A 25,525-nucleotide genomic window follows, 5' to 3' on the forward strand; every position below is an offset into this window, starting at 1 on the left:
CATCTAGTGGATAATGCACTGGACTGGAACTCAGAAGACCTGCCTTCTATTCTCAGCTCACCCATAGAGTTTGCATGACATTGGGCATGTCACTTAATTTTCTTTGTGCCTCAGTTTCCCCTTTGGAAAAGAAGGATAATTCTTCCCTGCCTTACAAGGAAAACAATCTGCTAATGACTGAGTTACTCATTACTACAGCGGTAAGGGCTATGCAAGCGCCTAGATCTGAAAGGAGGAGTCTTTCTGTTACCAGCTGAGCTGGATCCAGCGGTCTGTTATAAATCTATTCATTCTTGGCAGTACAACATGAAAAACTGCTGCTGCTTCATTAGTAAGTGAGAATCACTGGACTGAATTATTCGGTGGGTTTGTGTCATTTATTGTGTAAAAATCACCAGGAATCATTTGTAAGTGTTTAGCTGGTTTATCACGATACAGCACCAGGTTTTATTCTTTCCAGCTTATTTGATTGATCGTGGTAGAATAGATGGAAGTAGGTTGCATAAATCTACACCTAGATTTTCAGAGAGAGGAAAAGTCGAGTCAGAGAGCTACCTACAACTTGAGCAGATTAATTGAGTCAGAGGGTCTGTCTACACAGGGGGGAAAATCTCAAAACCCCACTGCACCACATTGGGCCAACTGACTTGGGCTTAGGCTGCAAGGCTAAAAATAGTGTAAAGATTGGATTGGAGACAGGACTCTGACACTACACCAGGGGTCACAGAGCCTGGGCTGCAGCCTGAACCTGCCCGTCTCCCCTACTGTTTTCGGCCCTGCAGTCCGAGCCCTGGGAGCCTGAGTCAGTTGATCTGGGCTCTGAGACTCGGTGCCAGGTTTTTTATTGCAGTGCAGATGGAGCCACAGATTTCCAGGCCAAAAGGTGCCGTTGTGATCATCTAGTCTGACCTCCTGTATTACACACAATAATGAATGGAAAACACCTGTTCCATGTCCCTTTCAGTGTAGTTGTCATCTGGTTCAGAAATATGGTTCATATGTTTATCAGCTCCCAGGGCAGACTAGATTTGGCGTAACTCCATGCAATGTCCTTTAACCTGTGCCTGCATGAGAGGGCAGTGGACTCAGAGCATGTTTTACCTAGAGGGCTCTCTTAGCCGTGTCTGGGAGAGTCCAGTCTGCTGATATTAAAATGTGATTGCGCAGATGATGGCTTCTGGGACGTTGCGCCTTTCCCTGTAAGGCATGGAGCTCCCCCAAGCTGCAGCTGTGGGGCAAAAGACCCCGAGGTCTGACGAATGGTCAGGAAATGGTTCAGAGGAGAGCATGGCTGAACAGAGACAGAAATACAGGAAATGGACTTGATTGCAAGGAGCGCACAGAAGGCCAGCGTCTTTCCTTTGCTTTCCGCGTTCTTGGGTGATATAACCTGGGGCGCAAGAATATAAAGTGCTAACAAAGCTGGGCCCCAATCCTGCTCCCACTGAGTGAAGTTAATGGCAGTGTCCCCACTGGCTTTTCTGGAAGCAGACGTGTGGCCTCGGAACCACAGCTGGATGCAGATGCACTGGCCAAATGTCCAGCTCCCCAGAGATGTGTTCACCCATCAATTTGCTTCCTAGCAAATCAGTATTTTGTGCCAATTTGCTGGCTAATGGGGGCAACAAAATAAAATGCATTGGCTTTGTGCAGCCGAAGAGCATTTCGTTGTTCTCCGGGACTGTGTTGCAGAATGAGAGGATGTTGTGGTGTAATGTTGGTGTGTGTGTCATGGGGGATGAATTGAGTTTGTTAATCCAAATATATGGGCTGTTTATGGATGGTACCAAAAGGAGGCCCAGGCCTGACCTTTATCCAGAGACATCCGTCTGTCTAATGGGATCGGTGACTCATCTCCAGTTGGAAAATTCATTTCCCAGGGTTTTGAAAAAAATGCTTTACGTGACTGTGTAACTTGGCCAGGATCCTTCAGGTTGTCACGAGGCCCACTGTTGCTTCACGGGCTGTATTTACAGCCTGGCATCTGCTTTTGCAAGCTTACTGTTTCCATGGAGTGGAAACTACCTGCACTGATTTCTCAGCAGTTGGGCTATTCTGTGCCCTGGGCGCAGGGTGTGTGTGCAACATTAACCACATAATGGGCTGGATTCTGCATTCTTTCTCTATACCCACGCCAGTTGCCTTTCCTGGGTACTGATCTGCTGTACTGCATGTACTTCCCCAATGCTGAGCTAACAATAAGCACCTTGGAGACACACCCAGTTCTCAATGTTTGACTGGTGGAGCATTTGGTATGTCTGGAATTTTTTTTCATTTATTCTTGATAGCAAGGGCGAGTGTTCACTGCTGTGATTGACCAAGCTTCTTCAATCGCTCCATGATACCAATACTGGTCATGTTGTAGTCACACAGCTGGAAATCAGAGGGTTTTGCCTTTTCTGATATGAACGTCGAGTCATGTGGGAGCTAGTCCTGTTAGCTGTGGATGCAATCAGCGGTTGTTGGCGCTAGTCCGGGCCAAGGTGTAAGTATTAGCACAAAATGGTTTGTACGAATAACTGGAACAATGAGGGGTTGTTTGTAAATTGTGCGTTTGGACTATTTGTAGTGTGTAGCTGGTCATGTGACATTTGGTTCTGCTCCCTGAGTGGATGACAAAAAAATGTGCTTCTGGCGTGAGTGTGCGAAACCTCCAGGGTTCGGGAAAAGTTTTCTGAAAGTTCCAGGGATCACCTGAATGTTCAGAAATACTGACCAGCATGACCCCCCAAGCAGCACGGAACTGAATGTGAGCTGTTTACTGTATCCATAGATCTGTTTTGTCATGATTTTACTAGATTTAGGTCATCAATATGACAGAGACCTTTAGCAGGAGGTCTGGAATACTTAGCTAGCTAATCGTCAGTGTGATTTCTTGTACAAATTCAGAGCCAGTGAGACCTTGAAGAATATTGCTTTTTGGTTTTGCATTGTCCTTAGCACTTTGCTGGCATTGTATTTGAAATTGCAGCCTTGTGCAGATAACTTTATAGTCCAACTGAAGGAAATGACTCTGAAAACAGATTGCAGAACAGATGCGATGCAGGCTTGTGTATTTCAGTCTGAGGTTCAAAAGAGAGAGGTATTAAAAGCAGCAATTAGAGCACTAGGTAATTCTCAGCCAAGGAAAAGCTAGGATTAAAATTCTGGAGCTGGGAAAGGGAGGGTTAACATGTCCAGACTTTAAATTTATGTCAAGATTCTTTTTCCTCCTTGTGATTAAAACCTGGGACATTGTTGCATATTCATGAGGCCTGATTTAAAATGACCATTATTTCTGCTCTTTGTGATCTGTGAATAATGCATTGTGCCTCGATCTAGTTTTTTAACTATTTAATAATACTAGAGTAATGACCTTGTATCACACTTCAGTGATTCAGGGCTCTTAAGTCTGTTGTTATATTCAAATATTGTGAAATGTGTTACTCACGGCTGGGAGTAAATATAGGGGCCTTATCAAAGAGAAGAAGAACATGCTTGGTTTTGCATACAGTAACTTGGACTAGTCAAAATAAGTGTAACCAGCAACGCTGTGAGCATGGAGGGCTAGATGGGCAGAACTACCAGGGAACTTGCTTTGCAGGCAGGTATCGTGCTTCCAGAGTATCCTTGTGCCCAGCCATTCAGATGGGATTGATTACTCTCCTCCCCCCGGTGGGCTATCTTTGCCCCCTGCCCTGGTCAGTGGGGAGGGATGCTATGACCTGCCTCCTGCCCACTCTCTTTTGCCCCATCCATCTCTTCTCTGGCATTTTATGTTTATCTTTTTTAAGGGCCCAATCCTGTCCCATTAACGTCACAGGAAGTTTTGCCATTTACTTCTGTAGGAGCAGGGTTGAGGCCAGACTCTGTGGTTTTACTCTGAGGGCCTGTGATGGGAGATTGCCTATCGATTGCATCTCAGTGGCTCAAACACAGGTAGGTGCAGTTTCCACATAAAATGATGATTTGGATTATTCCCCAAACTGCCGGCTCTGAGATGCAAGCTGGGGTCTCTGGCTCACCTGCCGTTGCTACCTGTCAAAGAAGGATGTTGAGGCTGGTGCCTAGTTAACAATTCTGTTGACAGCGCCTGAGTCAGAATTAGGGCTGCCAACAGTCGCTAATTACAAGGGACCTCCCTTATTTTTTCATCTCTGTACAATAAGATCGGGGGTTGCTGAGTGGTGCAAAAAGCAGCAGGAAATACTCCTGGCGAATGCATCTGACTCCTGCTTCTTCTTATTAATCACGGTGGTGATGATATTGAAATACAGCGTGGGCAGCCCTAGGACAGAATCTAGCTCACTCTCCCGCGGCTGACGGCGGTATAAAACAAGCTGTTATGACTCAAACTCAGGGAGCCGGTCTGTTGAGTAAGAAGGTGCCATTTTCACATAGTCACTTTCCTGCCCATAACTGCACTTTTAAGCAATCCCCGTTTTGTAACCTCTTTGGATGTTACAAAAGGGAGCCGTGACCATGTGCTGCCCTGTGTTCCCCTCCCTGCTGTTCTCGGGAAACTTAGTCCTCCGTGCAAAGGGACAATTTAGGCTCTAGTTGATCCCAGCTGCTGAGTTTGTCGTAACCACGTTTTAATTTCAAAATGGACGATTTCTGTTTGTTGACCAGTTTTTGAGATATGCAGGGCTCTTTCCTCTGTTCTTTCTGTTTGAATGATGATCACAATGGGACAGATTCTGCCCCTCTTACTCACACTGAACAGTCCCTTACTCCACAACTAGCTCTGCTGAAATCTGTGGAACTACGTGTGAAGTATGGCATGATTCATGTATAGATGTACCAGGATTGGGCCTAATATTACCATCTGTTTCTATAGTATTTGATTTCTTAAAGCTCTTTGACATGGATGATTTAAGATTTCCAGACCCTTGAAGGAAGGCAGGCGTCTGGTTTTATCTCCATTTCAGAGCTGGGGAAACTGAGGGACAGAAAGATAGGACTTCGGACACTAAAGAGGCTGTGGGTTTATACGCTATGTACCTGTATTCTGCTTCCTGTAGGTCTTGGTAAACTGAATCCAGAAAAGAATCTGATATTATTTTGGACTGATATTTCCAATAAAACAGGAGGACTTGTGGCACCTTAGAAACTAACAAATGTATTTGAGCATAAACTTTCGTGGGCTACAGCCCACTTCATCGGATGCATAGAATGGAACATATAGTGAGGAGATACATATACACACACAGAAAACATGAAAAGGTGGGAGCTCCCCTACCAACTCTAAGAGGCTAATTCATTAAGATGAGCTGTTGTCAGCAGGACATGCTATTGTTAGCTGGAGGCATGTAGGTAAGTGTTGTGGTCAGTAGGCTTCTGGTATAGGGTGGTGTTTATGTGACCATCACTTATTAGCACAGTACTGTCAAGCAAATGGACCGCTTGTGTGGACTGGTCCAGGCTGAGGCTGATGGTGGGATTTCCTTGACACTACTATGCTAATAAGCAATGATCACATAACCACCACCCTATATCAGAAACCCAAGGCCGGCGCTTCCATTTAGGCGACCTAGGCGGTTGCTTAGGGCACCAGGATTTGGGAGGGCGGCATTTTGCTGCCCTTGGCGGCAATTCGGCGGTGGGTGGTCCTTCTGCGCTCCGGGTTTTCAGCGGCAATTCTGCGGCGGGTCCTTCACTCGCTCCGGGACCCGCCGCTGAAGTGCCCCAAAGACCGAGAGAGCGGAAGGACCCCCCCACCGCAGAATTGCCACCAACGACCGGGAGCGCGGAAGGACCCCTGCCTAGGGTGCTAAAAACCCTGGCGCCGCTCCTGCAGAAACCTACTGATCGCCCTACTTACCTACATGCCTCCAGCTTCCATCCAGGACACACCACACTATCCACTGTCTACAGCCAAGCTCTAAGATATAACAGCATTTGCTCCAATCCTTCAGACAGAGACAAACACCTACAAGGTCTCTATCAAGTGTTCTTACAACTACAATACCCACCTGCTGAAGTGAAAAAACAGATTGACAGAGCCAGACGAGTACCCAGAAGTCACCTACCACAGGACAGGCCCAACAAAGAAAATAACAGAACACCACTAGCTGTCACCTTCAGCCCCCAACTAAAACCTCTCCAGCGCATCATCAAGGATCTACAACCTATCCTGAAAGATGATCCCTCACTCTCACAGATCTTGGGAGACAGACCTGTCCTTGCTTACAGACAGTGCCCCCAGCCTGAAGCAAAAACTCACCAGCAACCACACACCACAGAACAAAAACACTAACCCAGGAACCTATCCTTGCAACAAAGCTCAATGCCAACTCTGTCCACATATCTATTCAAGTGACACCATAATAGGACCTAATCACATCAGCCATACCATCGGGCTCATTCACCTGCACATCTACCAACGTGATATATGCCATCATGTGCCAGCAATGCCCCTCTCCCATGTACATTGGCCAGACCAGACAGTCTCTATGCAAAAGAATAAATGGACACAAATCTGACATCAGGAATCATAATATTCAAAAACCAGTGGGAGAACACTTCAACCTCTCTGGCCACTCAGTAACAGATTTAAAGGTGGCAATTTTGCAACTGAAAAGCTTCAAAAACAGACTCCAACAAGAAACTGCTGAACTTGAATTAATATGCAAGCTAGATACTATCAATTTAGGCTTGAATAGAGACTGGGAAGGGCTGAGCCATTAGACACATTGAATCTATTTCCCCATGTTAAGTATCCTCACACCTTCTTGTCAAACTGTCTGTAATGGGCCATCTTGATTATCACTACAAAAGTTTTTTTTTCTCCTGCTGACAAGAGCTCATCTTAATTATTAGCCTCTTAGAGTTAGTAGGGGAACTCCCACCTTTTCATGCTCTCTGTATGTGTATATATATCTCCTCACTATATGTTCCAGTCTATGCATCCGAAGAAGTGGGCTGTAGCCCACTAAAGCTGATGCTCAAATACATTTGTTAGTCTCTAAGGTGCCACAAGTCCTCCTGTTCTTTTTGCGGATACAGACAGACATGGCTGCTACTCTGAAACCTTCCAATAAAACGTGAATCAGAATGAATTCGCTCCTAATCCCAGAAAGCAGCATGCATGCTTAACCGCTGTCCCCTACCCTGCGCCAGCATGCTGCGCGCCACCCCACAGCTGGCTAATGTGTAGGTACTGCCTGGCCAAGTGGCTGCCGCAAGCATATCTCACTCAGAGCTTCTCTGCTTCTGTTGCCCTGCCCTTAAGAGGTCAACAGGTTGTTTTTGTTTCTTTTGCAAACCTGTCAGCCCACTTACTCCGGCTGAACTGCTATCTACGCGACAGCTCAGCCCCAAACAATTCTGCTACTTACCACATTTCTAGCACAGGGCTGATCTGTGCACTTTCCATTGTACAAAGAATAGTCCTGACATCCTGGTGCTGAGGGGGCTCCCAGCTCCTCTGGTTGTTAGGGCATCAGCGAGTGCATCCCGGCTCCCAGAGACAGAGATGTAAGTACAGTGCATATTTGCTTCCCAGAAGCTCTTCTGGTTTTTATGCAGCTTTTTTTGATGATTTTTTATGTTGCCTGTAGTGAAATATACTGAATTTTTATCTAACAAATGCAAAAAGCACTTTTGACTGTAACTAGGAGTGGAAGGATTAGATTGGTAAATGTCGATTTCACTGTACACACAGAAACCAACGAAAAAATATTTCCATTGAAAATAATCAAATTTTACAGCTAGACAAAGTAAGAAAAATGCTGCATGAGTATTTATTCACGTTTAATGTCAGGATAGTTCCTTTGTATATTTTGACATGTGATATTGGGAATTTGTGTTTTAATGGTATAAAGCTTTAACCTTTTGAATACCCACATTTATCGTTAGACAATAATTGTTTAACCCCTCTTGTTTGACCACCCCATAATTTCACACAACTCTGAAAATATAAATTAAAAAAAATGCTTAAAACCCATACTTTTACACAACTGTGAAAATTTAAACCAATAAATAACTTTAAAAATAAACCTCAATATTATCTGTTAAAATTATTTTTTAAAAAATCAAATTCTGCCAAGCCCAACTATATTCAATCTGCAAGAGAAAGTTCGAACTTTCTCATGCACACACACACACACACACACACACACACACACACACACACACACACACACACACACACACACACACACACACACACACAGAAAGAGAGAGAACAATGGAAAATTAGTATGTATTTTGTGTGTCATAAGAACAACTAGTTTATTTTACGAAGTCGCTTCCTTCGTTCATTCATACTGTAACAATAATATCTTAAGGGTATAATAGCATTTGCGCTGTCATTCTAAAACACTTTACAAGCAGACATACACCACTGAAATGCAGCCGCTTCTGGGGTGCAGTAGAAATCTGGTCACTCTGGATTCAACAAAGCACCTTAACACATGCTTAAGTCTGCTTGAAAGTGACTTCAGTGGGACTTACTTAAGAAAACACTTAAAATGTTTTCTTTGTGTTTAAATGCTTTGCTGTGTTGGGCCCTAACCAGTAATAAATGATTTAACAAACCTATTATAAATTCCTCACCGTTCTGCCTACAAAGTTTTGGCAATTCTTATGTTGTTACCTTTAGTGGTGATTACGTGGGATGACTCAGTCACTGGTTTTATAGTTTAACAATTCTCTCTTGTGCTGTACAGAGTAAATCATAAAAGTTAATAATTAACAGCTAAAATATTTCTCTTGAATTTAAATCATCCTGTGTGCACTGTTGTATTTTAACTCTGATTGTGTCTGCCATGCAGCCAATGCTAATAAATGTAACTATAGAAACTCTACAATGGAAGGTTGTGCTTCAGGTAGACCTGTTTACCCTAGGTCCATGTTTTCCTGAATGAAAGCGCTCCCTTGTAGAAGAGAGGTGATTCTATAGGGGAATGTCAAGGCTTCTCATTTAGAGAAACCCATCTTGAAAAACTGGAAGTTAAACTGACAGGCTGAAATATTCCTGTGTAAACTTAACAGCAAAAGAACGGCTGGCTCCTGCCCTTGGAGATGTGGGCGTGCACCATATGTAGTGTGTTTTGTAAAAGAAATCTACTCAGCATGTGTGGACATATGCTTTGCTGAGTCTGCAAGATAAGCAGGGAGACGCTTCTCTGTATTCAAGCTTCAAAGCCAAATTTTGACCAGGACCTTGAAGCCCTTAGGTGCATGTTGCTCCCATGGAACTCACTGGAGAGTAACATGAGGCTTGCAAAGGGGAAGTTGTGATAAAGGGAATTGGACGAACTGTGAGAAAGTTTGTGTCTCTGTTTTTGGGGAGGGAGGTCGTAACTTGCACAAAGAACTCTCTAGCCTCATGACTGCATGCAGCACTCACCTGCATGTGCACCTCACCACCCTTCATACGCCACTTTCGGGCTGCTTGTTAATGTTTCCCGTATTCAAATTAGTGCAGCGTCCAGGAGTGCAAGTAGGGTGGTACCTTCCAGTGCGCAGTACCAGCAAGAGATTGTTAGTGGGTACGGGGCACCAGAAAGATTGGGGGGAGGGACTGCACTGTGCTCCTTAAAGGAACAGAACACAGCTAGGGAGGACATTCATTCTTTATATGGCTTTAACAGCACAATACATAGGCTAACAAACCTAAACAAAGGCTTTGTTTAAGTTTGTTAGCCTATGTATTGTGCTGTTACATTGGTCAGGAGTCCTCAAGAGGGGAGGTTTGGGGGGACGGAAGGTTTAAACAGTGTTTTTTATTCTGTTTCTCCCCATTGGTCTGAATTATCCATGACATCCATACTGCATCACATCAAGTCTAAATCATTAGAAGAATGCCTCTGCTTGCACTGACCAGAGGATGTTTGGGTTCTGATGTCAGCCCAGTTCTGCAGCCTGATGGGAATCAGGTCTTGTCCCCACTGTACGCAGAATTCTTCTTTGCAGCCAAACTAGTCTAATGGCTTATCTACACTGCCACTTACAGCTCTGAAACTTTCCTCTCTCAAGGGTGTGAAAAAACACCCCTCCCCTGAGAGATGCAAGTTTCAGAGCTGCAAAGTGGCAGTGTAGATAAAGCTACAGCACTGGGAGCTACTCCCCTCATGGGGGTGGGGCTTTTACAGCACTGGGAAAGCGCTCCCATTTTGCTAACTGGAACTGAAGCAGCAAAACAAAGAAAACAAATGCCCTATTTTCCAACTTTGTGGGTGAGAGAACTAAAAGTGAAGATTATAATGCTGGACACTGCGGCCTTAAACCAGCTGCCTCAGGAATCTGCCAAGAACTTTGCACATGGAGGGTCACATGGGGAGGTTGTGTGTCCCTCCCCTTATGTCCCTCCCATGAATAGAGTACCGGCAAGAAATGATTTCTACTAGCACCACTGGCAGTGTCCCAGAGGCCACAGGGGTCTTGCTGTGGGAGTAGAGAGAAATGGGACCGTTGAGTTGGTTGTCTGCCCTTGCAAGTCTTTTCATTGGTTCTAGAGTTGTGCATAGCTGACTCCGAGCTTTAGAGAGAGGACTATATTTCTGACACTTGGACAGTGAGACCAGAAGACATTTTAGCTGTTTCAATCGCATGTAATTAATGAGATGTATTCATATCAACATAGCTTTCTGGGTACTTTGACTCTCTCTCTGGTCAGCAGTGAATGCCAGCTTGGAGGGCGAACAGGCAAGCTAATGGTGCACAAGGGAGAACGGTTTGCCATGATGAAATCAAGGCTAGAAATGAGAAGGTTCCCGACTATCGGAGGAGTGACATTTTGGAACAGCCTCCTATTAGCCCTAGTACAGGCAAACAAATGAACTAGTTTGAAGATGGAGCTTGATAAATTTCAGAAGAGAATTATAAGAGGAGGCTGCCTGGAAAAGAACAGGCCTGGACATGGTGACCTGGGAGGTCCCTTCCAATTCTAGGTAAATTTGTAATATATTGATACACAACACAGTAATTCACTAGCGAGGGCATATTGCTCATCCAGGACACGTTTCTGAAATGTACTATCAGCTGCTCCTAGATACTACACTGATGGATGCTGAATCAAGAACCTAGATACACAGACAGAGAGTCAGTGACTAGTTATTCGTATGCCCTATTATCTGATTTGCAGTCATGGTAACCCAGCGTATCAGATACTCGGCTTTGTCTGAGACTAAAAATATAGGTCGTGCTGATCAATGATCCAACATGTAAACCACATCGCCATGTAACAAACATGTTGAGCTGCTCACGTGACTCTTCCAGTTTCACTAAAATAAGAGTTTGTATTTTTTCTGTCCCATGGCTCCCTTCAGTCGTGTTCATAGCAAATATTTCTGGAAAAGGATAGGAATGGGTAGAGCTTCTTCCAGAGCTAGAGAATCTGGGTGAGCACTGGAGGGCTGAGTTCTGCATAGTGGGGAATGTTTTCAATGGGGATTTGGTGCATTGCCCCACAGGATTTGGCCCATCGTTTGTACTGCAGTGAGAAAAATGCTTAACTAAAAAGGGGACCTTAACAGACCATACGCTGCAGGTAACAAGACAAAACTCTGAGCCTGTAGGACCCTTGTTGTAAATCTGAAAGAAGTAAAATCATTACAGATCATGGAAAAAATCAGATGTGATGTGTAAACTTCAAAAGCATTTCTGATTGTTTTTATGTCACGTATTGCATTTCTGGGGTAGGTTCGTTTTCTTCTTTTAAAATAGATGAGTGAACATCTAACCCTTTTTTCTGGGAAGTTGCTTTGCACGGAGGACTCCCATTATGCAGTGCAGCTCAGGAGTTCCACAGCCACAAACTGTGTTTAATAGCGTTGGAAGGCTGGATATGAGAGAGTGAGGCAAACTCTAATTATAAGGTGTGGGGCATTTGCAGGAAAATAAAAGGGGAGTGTGTTCACTTCTCCGGGTACAGAATAATTGTAGGGTGGAAAAGGATATCAAAGGCTTTGCTTGATATGGAGTTTCTCTACCACTGGTGCTGTGTGTCTACATGGAATCAGTCCAGCACTTAGTCTGATCCTGTCGTGGGCTGACGCCCCTCAGCTCTTAGGCTTGGTCTACACTATGCGTTTAAACTGATTTTAGCAGCGTTAAACCGATTTAACGCTGTACCCGTCCACACTACGAGGCCCTTTATATCGATATAAAGGGCTCTTTAAATCGGTTTCTGTACTCCTCCCCGATGAGAGGAGTAGCGCTAAAATCAGTATTACCATATCGGATTAGGGTTAGTGTGGCTGCAAATCGATGGTATTGGCCTCTGGGCGGTATCCCACAGTGCACCACTGTGACCACTCTGGACAGCAATCTGAAATCGGATGCAGTGGCCAGGTAAACAGGAAAAGCCCTGCGAAATTTTGATTTTCATTTCCTGTTTGCCCAGCGTGGAGCTCTGATCAGCACGGGTGGCAATGCAGTCCCAAATCCAAAAAGAGCTCCAGCATGGACCGTACAGGAGATACTGGATCTGATCTCTGTATGGGAAAACAAATCTGTTCTATCAAAGCTCCGTTACAGAAGACGAAATGCCAAAGCGTTTGAAAAAAAAATCTACAGGCTACACAGTGCTGCGTGACAAGCGTAACGGGAAGCCAGAGACTCAAATGGACACTCATGGAGGGAGGGAGGCAGGGGGTACTGAGGACTCCAGCTATCCCACAGTCCTCAGCAGTCTCCAAAAAGTGTTTGCATTCTTGGCTGAGCATCCAATGCCTGTAGGTTCAAACACATTGTCCGGCGTGGTTCAGGGAATAGCTCGTCAATTTACTCCCCCCCCCCCCACGTGAAAGAAAAGGGAAAGAAATCGTTTCTTGACTTCTTTCAATGTCACCCTATGTCTACTGAATGCTGCTGGTAGACGGGGTGTTGCGGCAGTGAAGAGCAGTATCCGCTCCTCTCCCCTCCCTGGTGGCAGGTGAGGCTGGCAGGGGGCGCCTGGGTGAAAATAGGAATGATTCTTGGTCATTCCTAGTAGATGGTACAGAATGGCTGGTAACCGTCTTCATCATAGCAACTGGGGGCTGAGCTCCATCAGCCCCCTTCCTTTCCTGTGTAAAGAAAAGATTCTGTCCCGCCTGGACTGTCATAGCAGCGGGATGCTGGGCTTCTCTCCCCCGCACTGCTTAATGTGCCTGGACTGTCATAGCACTGGGAGGCTGCTTCCCCCTCATTTTATCTCACTAAAAATTCAGTGTTTCTTATTCCTGCATTCTTTATAACTTCATGACACAAATGGGGGGGACACTGCCACGGTAGCCCAGGAAGGTTGGGGGAGCAGGGAAGCAACGGGTGGGGTTGTTGCAGGGGCACCCCCTATGAATGGCATGTAGCTCATCATTTCTGCGGGATCTGACACGGAGCAGCTGTGCTCTCTGATACACTGGTTCTCTAGTACATTTGCCCCATGTTCTAGGCAGGACTGACTCTATTTTTAGAAACCATAAAGGAGAGATTGACTCGGGGAGTCATTCCCAGTTTTGCCTTTGTGCCCCCGGCAGATCTCAGCCAGGGGCACCCATGATAGCAGTAGACAGCACAGAACGACAGATAACCGTCATCTCATTACCAATTTACACCGGCAGCAGACGGTACAGAATGACTAGTAACCATCTCTGCTATCATGCAAAAGCAAATGAATGCTGCTGTGTAGCGCTGGAGTATCGCCTCTGTCCGCGGCATCCAGTACACATACGGTGACTGTAAAAAAAAAAAAAAAAAAAAAAAAAAAAAAGCTGAACGGGCTCCATGGTTGCCGTGCTATGGCGTCTGCCAGGGCAATCCAGGGAAAAAGGGTGCGAAATGATTGTCTGCCATTGCTTTCCCAGAGGAAGGAATGACTGACAACATTTACCCAGAACCACCCGCGACAATGATTTTTGCCCCATCAGCCACTGGGCTCTCAACTCAGAATTCTAAGGGGCGGGGGAGACTGCGGGAGCTATGGGATAGCTACGGCATAGCCACCCACAGTGCAACGCTCCAGAAATTGACGCTAGCCTCAGACCATGGACGCACACCGCCGGATTAATGTGCTTAGTGTGGCCGCGTGCACTCGACTTTATACAATCTGTTTTACAAAACCGGTTTATGTAAAATTGGAATAATCCCGTAGTGCAGACATACCCTTAGTGAGGTTGTGACGGGGACATTATGCACAAGAGAAAAGGGGAAGATGGAATATTGGGCTGTCTGTCACAAGAAGTGTGTATTGACATAGAATATAATGAAACAGCCATTTTCAAATCTAAGTTTGTGGTGCCAGTTTGTCTGTCACTTGGATAATACTGCTTTAAATATTGTCCAGGCACTGCGACTGATATGTGACCGTGCTAGTAACACTTGGCTACAGGCCTCCTGGAAGGCGAGGCAAGCTGATAAAATATATGTTTGGATACTCACCCTTAAATGACCCTTCGCCACAATCTTTGTCTACACGGTAGGACGTATGTTCAGGCTGTAAGAAGTCTGGGGACCTGGAGCTAGAGAGTTGCTGATTCAACTCCAGCAGCCTGCAATAGGTTAGCACAGAGCATGGAAATAGGGCTCTGCAGTTGCACGCTGTGAGAAGTGGCCAGAAAAGGAAAGAAAGCGGTCTCTCTAATCAGGGCCGGTGCAAGGATGTTTCACGCCTAGGCTAAACTTCCACCTTGCGCCCCCCGGCCCTGAGGAGCCCCCCTCCGTGGCAGCTCCCCACCCTCCGCCCTGAGGCACCCCCCCGCCCCAGCTCACCCCTGCTCCACGCACGAACACCCCGAGCACGCCGTGGCTGCTTCACTTCTCCTACCTCCCAGGCTTGCGGTGCCAGTCAGCTTAGGTGCCGAAAGCCTGGGAGGCAGGAGAAGTCAAGCAGCTACAGCGTGTTCGGGGAGGAGGTGAGGCAGGGATGAGCTGGGGTGGGGGAGTTCCTCTGCGGGCCGCCCCCCGCTTACTTGCTGCAGGCGGCCCTCCCCATACTCCCCTGCCCCAGCTCCCTCTGCCTAAATGCTGGCGGCGACCGGAGCGGACAAAGATTCGGCCGCCTTGATTGCTGCTGAAGAAAATGGCGCCCCCCAAATCCCAGCGCCTCACCTAGATGGTTGCACCGGCCCTGCCTGCACTGCCCTCAGGCTCAGCTCAGTCTCTCTGCCAAAGAGCAGCACATGTAACACAAGCAGAGGTGTTCCCGTAGGAGGCATCGCCACAAAGCTGTGGGCTTATCTGCACGGCCTGCCTCACCCTGGGTGGAAGGGCCTGCTCCTGTCCCCAGTGCGAGTGGCTGATTCAGCCCAATAGTGCAGTTTGTTCACATCAGAGAAGCGTCATGAATGATCAACCTGAGTGTGGATTTTCTATAGCAGGTTGGGTTCCTGAGTCAGTGCAGGGACTGAGAGGGGAGGCTTTGCACCTCCCTGATGTGATGCTGGGGCAGGCAGGGGACAGAGAGGCCACAGTAGCAGGTCAGAGCAGCCTGCAGAAAGCCCTAGCTTGCCCTCCCTACCTCCCACTGCCATAGTCCCTATAGGCATCACTGTACCAGGGGATCCTGTCTCTTCCTGCCCTCGATCTGCCCTGAAACATCCCCCGTGCCAGAAGAAACTATGGGGTTGGCACTGAGCCCCTGGTGCAATTCACCCAGGGGAGCCATGCAGCCCCTTGGTGCCAGCCCAGCTTCACCCTACTCTGCACACACAGCAGGTGCAAAGCGACTGCACAGGGGAGGAGAAGGAGCCTCCTTGGTTGAGTCCTCTTGAGCCTGCCTCTCTCTATTTTCAAGAAAACCAGGAAATTCAAACACAAAAGACACTTTGTAAAAACAGTTCAGGTGGCTGAGAGACAGCGACGCAAAACCCAAATGCACAACGCTAGGAAACACAGCACAAAACCATTCACCTACACCCCTCCTCTTCTCTCTCTCACTCACACACTGCCCATTCCCCCAGCCAACCAGTCCTACTCAGCTATCGTCACCACAGTCAGACCCTTAACTCTATCCTCCGTGGAATGCCATGGAACAATGCTTACAGCTCCTGAACAAAAAGCTACATAAAGAAATATGCATAGCAGAGATCTGCACATGCACCCTGCTCAGGACACATGACCAAAGGAGCCCCAGTGACATCAATCTAAAACTATTCATTACACCCCCAAAAATTCTACATAACAGCTGGAGCTTACAAGTCCTCTCATATGCTACCTGTCACCATTTACAAACAAAGTCACAGCACACAAACACTGCAATCTGTGCAATTATGACTTACCAAATTGCAGAACCCATCAAAAAGATTGAGATATAATATTGCTCCACATAAACAAATATGTTACCCCACAAAATCAAAATAACTTGGTTGGTGGCCTACAACTGTGAGATGAAGGTTCAAAGTCTTAATATAACAATGCCAACTCCAAAATACTGCCACATTTACACCTATTTCCACATACACTCTTATCATTGTGCAGATTTCCCATCTTAAATTCATACTGAACACATTCAAAATAAATGTTTATTTTAAAAAAATTCTTTAGGTGACACTTTTATTGGGAAAAATACTGGTAACATATTCTAGTTCACAATATTAAGATTACAAACAAAAAGGACATATAGTTGTGATTCTTGACAAGTCCTAAATGGAAATGAAAGGAGATATCCTATCTCCTAGAACTGGAAGGGACCAAAAGGTCATTGGGTCCAGCCCCTTGCCTTCACTAGCAGGACCAATTTTTGCCCCAGATCCTTAAGTGGCCTCCTCAAGGATTGAACTCACAACCCTGGGTTTTAACAGGCCAATGCTCAAACCACAGAGCTATCCCTCTCCCTCAAAAATGCATCCGATGATCCAGATTCAAGCTAACCATGAGAAACACAGATTAATCCCATAGGAACACTGGCATTAAACAGGCCCTGTCTACAGATGGGTTTTGATTTTGTAAACACTTCCCTGCTGGGCTAGCCTGGGGCTTACAGATGGCAGAGTTAAGGGATCTGGGTGGCCTGTGAGTGTGGATAAGTAGAGCAGCTTTTCTCTGGGAATGGATGATATCTGGGAACAGGGATGTGTGGGACTGATGTACCGAGATACATGGTGTTACACTGTGTTGTGTGTGTTCCAGTTTTGCATTGTTGTCACTTGGCAACTTGTTCTCCTTGATGTTACCTTAACATTGCACACAACCCCTTAGCAACTTGTTTTTTACCACTGTAACCTGTGTCCCTGGGGACACCCCGGGGTGAATCACCACAGCAGGGACTGACCCTGACATCTCTGCTTCCCCATGCATGAGCTGCTGCTCCCTGAGCTACAAAACCCCACTGCTTGGCCAGGCTACAGCTCCTCAGCCTCCACCTCCGGCTCAGCCAGGCTGAGGGGAGAGAGCCTCGAGGGTGGGGATGGGTCACAGATCTCTGAACTAAGGTGGGAACCAGAGAGGTTCCCTGCTGGTGCCAACCCCACCCAGGGACCTGGGGCACTAGCACGGCCAGGCTGGGCACCTCACTGGCTCCCTGGGCTGCTAGAGACTGGGAGCCAGGCCAGAAGGGGGGCAGCCGCGGGGGTCGGTCCCTGCCAGCCGCCAGGACCCAGAACTGCGGAGGGGAAGGGGCTGCTCCTGGGCTTCCATCCAGCCACCCCCATGCTGGGGGTCCCCACACACGGTCCCCTTACCTCCTCCACCAGAGCGGCTACGTGCTCCAGGGAGGAGGCAGGCAGGTCCCTGTAGAGCAGCTCCCCGGGGCCTGGTGGAGTGCTCAGCAGCCCGGGCCCCCTGCACAGGAAGAACAGCGCCTTGCCGGGGCTGGCGGGGAGCTTGGTGCTGAGCTCCAGTTGCCCCACCAGGTTCAGCGTCACCAGCAGCAGCAGTGGCTGCCCCGCGGCGCCCTCCAGGAAGCCCCGCAGCAGGGGCTGTGCCTCGGGGCTGCCTGCACAGCGCTCCCAGTGCTCTGGCTTCAGCCGCCAGCTCAGCACCACGTGCTCCGTGAGCAGCCGGACGTGGGGATCTGAGGTGGGGGCGTCCCAGGGGTGGCGCCAGGGTTTTTGGTGCCCTGCGGGGGGGGGGTCCTTCCGTGCTCCTGGTCTTAGGAGCACTTCGGTGGCAGGTCCCGAAGCGAGTGAAAGATGCACCGCAGAATTGCCACCGAAGACCTGGAGAGCGGAAGGACCCCCCGCCGCCGAATTGCCGCCCCCCAAATCCTGGCGCCCTAGGCGACCGCCTAGGTCACCTAAATGGAAGCGCCGGCCCTGTCTCTAATGCAGAAAGCAAGCTGTCCGGAATCGGAAGAGGCTGCTTGAGTTAGACGTTTGGCAAGGTTTTGCAGAAACAGACACCAAAAAAGCTCTAGGGAACTGTGAGCAGTGCACAGACATTTCAGCGTTCACCTGCCAGTCCAAAGAGGGGCATCCCCAGGCCCTGGATGCATTCCCAGCATGCCCACCCCTCAGAGGAAACCTCAGGAATTAGTCTGCCAACCCAGCCCTGTGCAGGTAGGCTTCAAATAGGCGCTTGGGAATAAATGAACGTGATTGTAAATCCTGTCAGAAAATCATTCCCATGCCAGGACTAACAGCAACGTGCCAAATGTGAGCCAACAAATTAAAAAAGGTTAGAAAACCGAGTGTTCTCTGAAATGGTTTCAGCAGAATGTTTGTTTTAATGAACTCGCTTCATTTATCTGTGAGTTAGCAAGTTATGGGACAGTATGGGAAACCTCAATCCCTTTCTGTGCCAAGGGGTGTCCTGTAGATGGCGCTACAAACACCTTCCATAGGCATTCACTTTCAATTCTCTGTTTCTGTTGTAGCCTAAGGGTACGTCTACACTACAGGATAAATTCGAATTAGCTTAAACCGATTTTATAAAACAGATATTATAAAGTCGATTGTGCGCATCCACACTAGGCACATTAATTCGGTGGTGCGCGTCCGTGGTCCGAGGCTAGCGTCGATTTCTGGAGCGGTGCACTGTGGGTAGCTACTGTAAAAGAATGAGGCCAATAACGTCGATTTGCATCCACACTAACCCTAAATTGATATAGTAATATCGATTTTAGCGTTACTCCTCTCGTTTTGTAGGAGTACAGAAATCGATTTAAAGAGCCCTTTAAATCGATATAAAGAGCAGTGTAGTGTGGACGGGTGCAGCGTTAAATCGATTTAACGCTGTTAAAATCGGTTTAACAGTGTAGTGTGGACCAGGCCTAAGCGAAGCTGAGAGCAAAGTTGCTTAATTCTGAAAGGCTAAGGAGCACTTTTGACCATCACTGCACCTGTTAAAGGCTGGGAGTTTGCTGAAACCATGGAAAGGGGCTCGCCGCTCCCCTGCCCCTGTCCCAGACAGGTTTAAATATACTAGTTTATTCAGCATCCCAGCACCCTGGTGAGGCAGGTTTTGTTACCCTCCTTGCACAGCTGAGACACTAAGGCTCAGCGGGTGAAGGGAGTTGTCCAAGCTCACAAAGTGAGTCGGTGACAAATCTGGGATTAGAACCCAGGAGTCCTGAGTTCGTGCCTCTAACAACTGCAGACTATTGCAACACCCACCCTTTATCCTTTCGCATTTTCCCACATCAGGAATGCAGCGTGGCCCCTTTTGGCTGCTGTAGAAGCCAGCAGCTTGTATCTCTTCCCCCAGGACCTATTCCAGCACATTTGGGCCTCCCTGCCAGGACATTCAAGCTAGCCCTAAGATGCCAATGCCCAGGATTCAGCATCTGACAGTCTCCCACCCACCTCCCAACCTCCTCAGCAATGCCAGCTGGGGCCAGAGGGTGGGACAGACAGTGTTTTACTGTTAGGGAAGTTTGCCAGTAGGGGTTGAGATAAAGCAGGAGACATACTGATTTCCCAGGGGCTGCATGTTATTAACACCACTGAGCTGTCATTGGGCATGGAGGAGTTTGTATTCCACACCTTGTGGCATTGGACTGGGAGCAATAAGCTGATACTGGCTGGAACGAGGAGGGGCTCCCATGATGAGACTACCCCAAACAGCTGCAGGTTTGGCAGCATTGCCTGGATCCCCCCATCTCCCCACTCCTTTAAGGAGAGCCCCCCTGCCCCTCATCTCACCTCCCCAGTCTATTGATGTCCAAGAACATAACTGAGCAGAGACCATCTGCGTGGTAGCACAGCACTGCACATGGAAGGCTGGTCCTCTTGCCCTTTTGCTGGTTCTCTCTTGAGTGATTTTTTTGTGTGATGATAAATGGAAATTTCAGACGCTGCAAGATGGAGTATTAAGGAAATAAATGCCACTCGTGCTGCGTATTCTCCTTGACTCCCAGTCCTAATAGGAACCACTCACAGAAGGCTATGAGAAACAAGTGAAATTCTGCAAAGGGGCCAATCCTGCCTTGAATGGAGCACACGTCAATGCTGATGGGAGCTTTCAGTGTGGGCTGATTGGCTGCATCAGGCCCCAGAATGTCAAGACAAGTGGGCATTTGAGCTTCCTCTCAGTATTTCCATCAATGGTGGGGAGTTTGGACCCCCATGACAGAATAGGCAGAGCCTAAACTACACTTAGGTAAAATTTTTCATTAGACTAGTTTTTTTTCCACCAAAAAATGCAGTTGTGGGGTGACCACAAAAATCTGCGAATTTGGCTAGATTTTGGCAAATAGTCAAAAAAAAAAAAGGGTCTATCTAGCCCAGTATCCTGTCTTCTGACAGTGGCCGATGTCAGGTGCTCCAGAGGGAGTGAACAGAACAGGGAATCATCAAGTGATCCATCCCCTGTTGCTTATTCCCAGCGTCTGCAAACAGAGGCTAGGGACACCATCCCTGCCCATCCTGGCTAATAGCCATTGATAGCCCTATCCTCCATGTATTTATCTAGTTGTTTTTGAACCCTGTTATAATCTTGGCCTTCACAACATTCTCTGGCAAGGAGTTCCACATGTCGACTGTGCGTTGTGTGTTTTTAAACCTTTTGTTTGTTTTAAACCTACTGCCTGTTAATTTCATTTGGTGACCCCTGGTTCTTATGTTATGTTTTATGAGAAGGAATAAATAACATTTCCTGATTTACTTTCTCCACACCAGTCATGATTTTATAGACCTCTATCATATGCCACCTTAGTCATTTCTTTTCCAAGCTGACATGTCCCAGTCTTGTTAATCTCTTCTCATACGGAAGCTGTTCCATACCCCTAATCGTTTTTGTTGTACTTTTGTGTACCTTTTCCAATTACCAATATATCTGGGATGATCACATCTGCACGCAGTATTCAAGGCCGAGATCCAATATCTCTACCCTGTTTCCCAGCCCCTGTGCCCGTGCTGTAGAGGCCTGCCAATTGGCCCATATTGCGGGGCTTTCACTCACTTGCAGGGGATCTGTTACACACAACATACTGCTTTCCTCCTTGGAGACCCCTGGTAGTTTCCAGAGGGCTGGGCCTAGTCTGGTAGTACCTCATCCAGCGAAGAGGCTTCCCTGGGATTAGGAGGAAGGGCATTGCCATGGAGACCCTGTTCTCCTTTCTGTGCCTCAAAGCTGGTTCTTCCAGCTCTGGGTACCCTCTGCTCTCAAAAGCAGTGGAACTGATCAAGCCCTGAGTAAGGCCTGCAGCATCTAGTGCTCAGTTCTGAGTCTCTCTATGTACTTATTCCGTTAGGGTGACAGTCCCTCATGCAAAAGGTCATCACAGAGCATAGGTTTCACGTCAACCCATTTTGATGGCCTATGTGAGACATAATCTGTGCATAGACTTTGCACAGGGGTGAATGTCACTGTCTTGCCCTCCACATCACACCTGCCTTCACTAAACCCAAGAATCCCAAACTGGCACCCTAACTTGGTATAGAAACAGAAAAGAGAGCAGCTGATAGGGATGTGACACAGGCTAGAGCTGCCAGTGATGGTTTGAATCCAGTTACCTGGCCCGGGGCCCATTCCTCGTTTGTTTCTCTTGCATAGCAATCTCCCTTGTATTGTTCTCTTGCTCTCCCTAGCACCAAAGCGCTTGGGGAGCTTGGAAACAAGCCGGGCGAGGAGACAGGAAGGTGTAAATGACGATGAGTTTGGCCTGAGGCCATAGATGAAGACTACGCAGGAGTCTGTCTCTAAGGAGGTGAAGATTTTAACAAGCATTCGGAGCCAAAATCAACCCCGCCTAGCCCAACACACAATGCTGAGTTGGAAGTTGCCCAGGCAACTCAGTATTAATCAAGTGCCTCAGGTAAGTAAGGTTTTGTTAAATGTATCTCCTATTTGGCTGCTGACCTGTGTGGGCTCAGTAGCCTAATAAAACCTCAGCTACAACTTCTCTTTTTAATTATAACTTTCTTCTAATGCTCTACATGTGACTCCTTTGATCAAAGCAGGTTGGCCAAACCCTATGTCCAAATCAGTGGCCCTCGACCTGGCTGGGAAAAAAACCTATTTTTGTGGAAAATGTTTGAAACGGTGAAGTTGTTTTGTTTTGTGTAACTTTTTGTTCTGAAGCATTTGAAAGAGAAGCATTGAAAAAACAGTGCAGAGAATTTTTTTCAGTGTATTTTTAATTTTTTTAATTGAAAACATTATAAAATGGTTATAAAACTTACATTCATCAAAAACCAGGTTTTTGATCAAATATTTTGATAACGATTTTCAATAATATTTTAATTCATTTAAATACCTGTATGCGCACAAACTAAAAGCAAAAAAAAATTGTGAAGAAGGAAAAATGTTGAGTTTTGTTGCATACAATTTTGTTTTCACAAGAGAGCCATTTATTGGATGAAAATATTTTTAGTTAAAAAATGTTGACCAATTATTGTGACCATTTTTTAAAAAAAATTGGCCTAATTATTCAGAAAAGAGGTGGAGAATGAAATTTGGCCCATCTTCCCACTGGGGATAGTAGAACTATTTACAAGAAGACGACACACAGATTTGGCTTTTACTATGATTACTTTAGATTTAGAAAAACTAAGGAGACGCTGCAGTTTAATGTTGACTTGATTTTGGTCACATCAAGGTAAAGAAAACATCTGTTCTTGCACAGGGAGGGTATTTCACTTGCTTAGGTTAGAGAATCAGAGTCAGACCCTGAATTTCAGATAAAGAAGAATCAGATTCATTTTAGGAACTGTCTGAGTATCTCAAAAGCAAGCTTAGTGCTCTGACCTAGGCATGGTAATGTTAGAAAGAGTCACATCTAGCAAGTGCTGTTCTTTAAAGACACTGGGAGGATATTGAGGGGAATTATTTGCAGTAATGGGCTCATTAACGTAAGGTAAGATCTCTGTTAAAACAATAGTGGCACTCAGCTATCTTCAGAGTTGTGCCACATTTATAACCTACGTCTCTGAGATGCGATTCAATTCTATGTTCCTTCCTGATCTTAAAATGTTCGGACATATAAAGTTACTAGAGACACTTGAAGTCTGTCTGGAACATTAGCTACTACTACTTCATGCCACATTCTGCCATCATTGCTCATGTTAAATAACACCTTATCCAAACAGGAGTCCCACTGACTTCAGTTGATGACTTGCTGTGTAAAGATGGCGTAATCTAGCCTTTGGAAAGGACACTATCATACACTGATCTCTGAGCTGTCTAGGTGGACATTGCTTGCTCTTCACTGTGATAGTGGAGTGATGCAATGAGTTTTAATTTTTGGAAGAGTCTGAACTTAAAGGACGAGATTTTCAGAAACGGGTGCCCGAAGCCAGACCCTTCTGGGAATGTGCCTCCCAGACCTGTGCTGGCAGGGTTTGCACTAACACACTGAAAAGAGCTGTGTAGACATTGTGGCTGAGGCTAGAGCTCGGGTTCTCAAGTCTCCCCCACCATGCCGGTTTGAGAGCCAGCTCCAGCCCGAGCTGCAACAGCCCTACTGCTATTTATAATGCACTGGCGCAAACCCTGCCAGCACAAGTCTGTGGACTCAGGCTGGCAGGCTTCCTCCCACATGCAGTATAGACATACCCTTAGTCCAGAAGTGGGCACCTAACTAAGTGGGCTCATTTTCGGAATTGCTGAGGACCCAACAGCTGCTATTTTCTTCAACAATGCTGAAAACCAGGCCCAAATTGTTTCTCGTGTGGCTCCCAAATGGAGGCACTGCAAATTTTTTGAATGACCTAATTTTGCAGAAATGGGCTGGGCTGGAGCTGAGCTGCAGCCCAGCTTCTACATGCCACTGAGGGGACAGAGGCTAGGAGCAGCCAGCAGCTGACGGACCAGCCATTGCCAACAGTTCTGCTGCAGGCTTGCAGATCGAGGGTCAGCTCCTATATGTACGTGTCCTTTGAGCTCAAGGTCCTCTTCAAGAATTTCCCTATGATCCTCATACTTTTGCCAGAAGCTGGGAATGGGCAACGGGGGATGGATCACTTGATGATTACCTGTTCTGTTCATTCCCTCTGGGGCACCAGTTAGAAGACAGGACACTGGGCTAGATGGACCATTGGTCTGACCCAGTGTGGCCATTCTTATGACCCTGTTTATCACCTCGATTGTTCCTCACCCCCTGAGCCCATGTCCTAGATAAGAACATGCAACCATGTTTCTGCAACAACCCTACTGCACCATTAACATGTGTTCTCCTTCCTTTGTAGCATGCTTTCTGAATTAAATAGTTACCATAACCTGCACTGCAGCTTGATAAAGTTCTCTTTTTACAGAGAGATGTTTAGTGGGAGTTTTGCTGCAGGACTGGGCATCTCATGTTCCAATTCCTGTGACACAGTGTGAAATATACAGACTGTACAGTCCATCTAAATGACGCGCTTCTAATCATCCCCTTGCAGGTGTTTCGAGAGCAGGGCATCCTGTTTGGGTATCGCCATCCAAGAAGTTCTGCAGCAGACTGTCTCCTCAGCGTCTTCCAGATGACAAATGAAACGCTAAATATATGGACACATTTTTTGCCTGCCTGGTACTTGAGCTGGTTTTTATTAACTGTTGTATTTTCAAATGTTTAAAATCACCCTAAGCCAATGGCTGTTTGTGATGGAGGGCGACTGAAGGATTTGGGGACCTGGGTGGGAAATGTACTGTGTTCCAATGGAGGGACAGGGAAAATATAACTGAGAACTCAAATAATAACAATGGGGTGGGATTTCACTAGTAACACACAAGGTACTAACTCAGTATTTTCTATTTCAGGTACTTCCTATGGAAGTTATTTGCCTTGGCCTATTCGCTGGATGTCTGGAACGACACGTATGCCTGGCCCTTCCTTGCCTACATGCTCACGTGCTGCATTTATCCTTTCACATCCAGCTGTGCCCACACATTCAGTACGATGTCCATCCAGGCGAGACATATTTGTTATTTCTTTGATTATGGTGCCCTTAGTATGTACAGTTTAGGTAAGAGTCTCCAAACATTGTCTTGTTAAATATGTAACAGAATAATTGGCAACATCTTCAGAAGCATCCAAGTGACTTAGGGGCCAGATCCTCAAAGGTATTTAGGCCCCTAGCTCCCACTGATATCCGTAAGAATTATGTACCTGAACACCTTTAAAGATCTGGGCCTAAGCCCCATTTTCAAAAGTGCCTTTGGTATTTAGGAGCCTAAATCTAATTAAAAGTCAATGGAACATGGGCTCCTAATTCACTTTTGAAAATAGGACTTAGGCTTCTAAGTCACTTAGGCACTTTTGAAA

The 25,525-nt window shown here is 46.6% G+C and overlaps 1 protein-coding gene and 1 long non-coding RNA gene across 6 annotated transcripts in view; one reads left to right on the forward strand and one right to left on the reverse strand.

Annotated features, from left to right (window-relative positions):
- Positions 1 to 404: 404 nt before the first annotated feature.
- Positions 405 to 7,368, reverse strand: LOC127058127 (uncharacterized). The gene is made up of 3 exons (XR_007776291.1): positions 7,320 to 7,368; positions 1,102 to 1,228; positions 405 to 514 (listed from the first exon to the last, which is right to left on the reverse strand). It is a non-coding gene; the product is annotated as an uncharacterized LOC127058127 (long non-coding RNA).
- PAQR5 (progestin and adipoQ receptor family member 5) overlaps positions 1,788 to 25,525 on the forward strand; it is a 41,150-nt gene continuing 17,412 nt past the window's right edge. For 2 of the 5 annotated variants that reach the window (XM_050967596.1, XM_050967599.1), the window contains exons 1-4: positions 7,364 to 7,458; positions 21,873 to 22,099; positions 24,663 to 24,790; positions 25,021 to 25,226. In XM_050967596.1, the coding sequence (XP_050823553.1) occupies positions 21,959 to 22,099; positions 24,663 to 24,790; positions 25,021 to 25,226 (475 nt within the window). In that variant the 5' untranslated portion in view covers positions 7,364 to 7,458; positions 21,873 to 21,958. The other 3 variants (XM_050967598.1, XM_050967597.1, XM_050967600.1) reach the window with 3 other exon arrangements.

The sequence above is a fragment of the Gopherus flavomarginatus genome, chromosome 9 (assembly GCF_025201925.1).
Source record: "Gopherus flavomarginatus isolate rGopFla2 chromosome 9, rGopFla2.mat.asm, whole genome shotgun sequence".
Taxonomy (NCBI): Eukaryota; Metazoa; Chordata; order Testudines; family Testudinidae; genus Gopherus; species Gopherus flavomarginatus.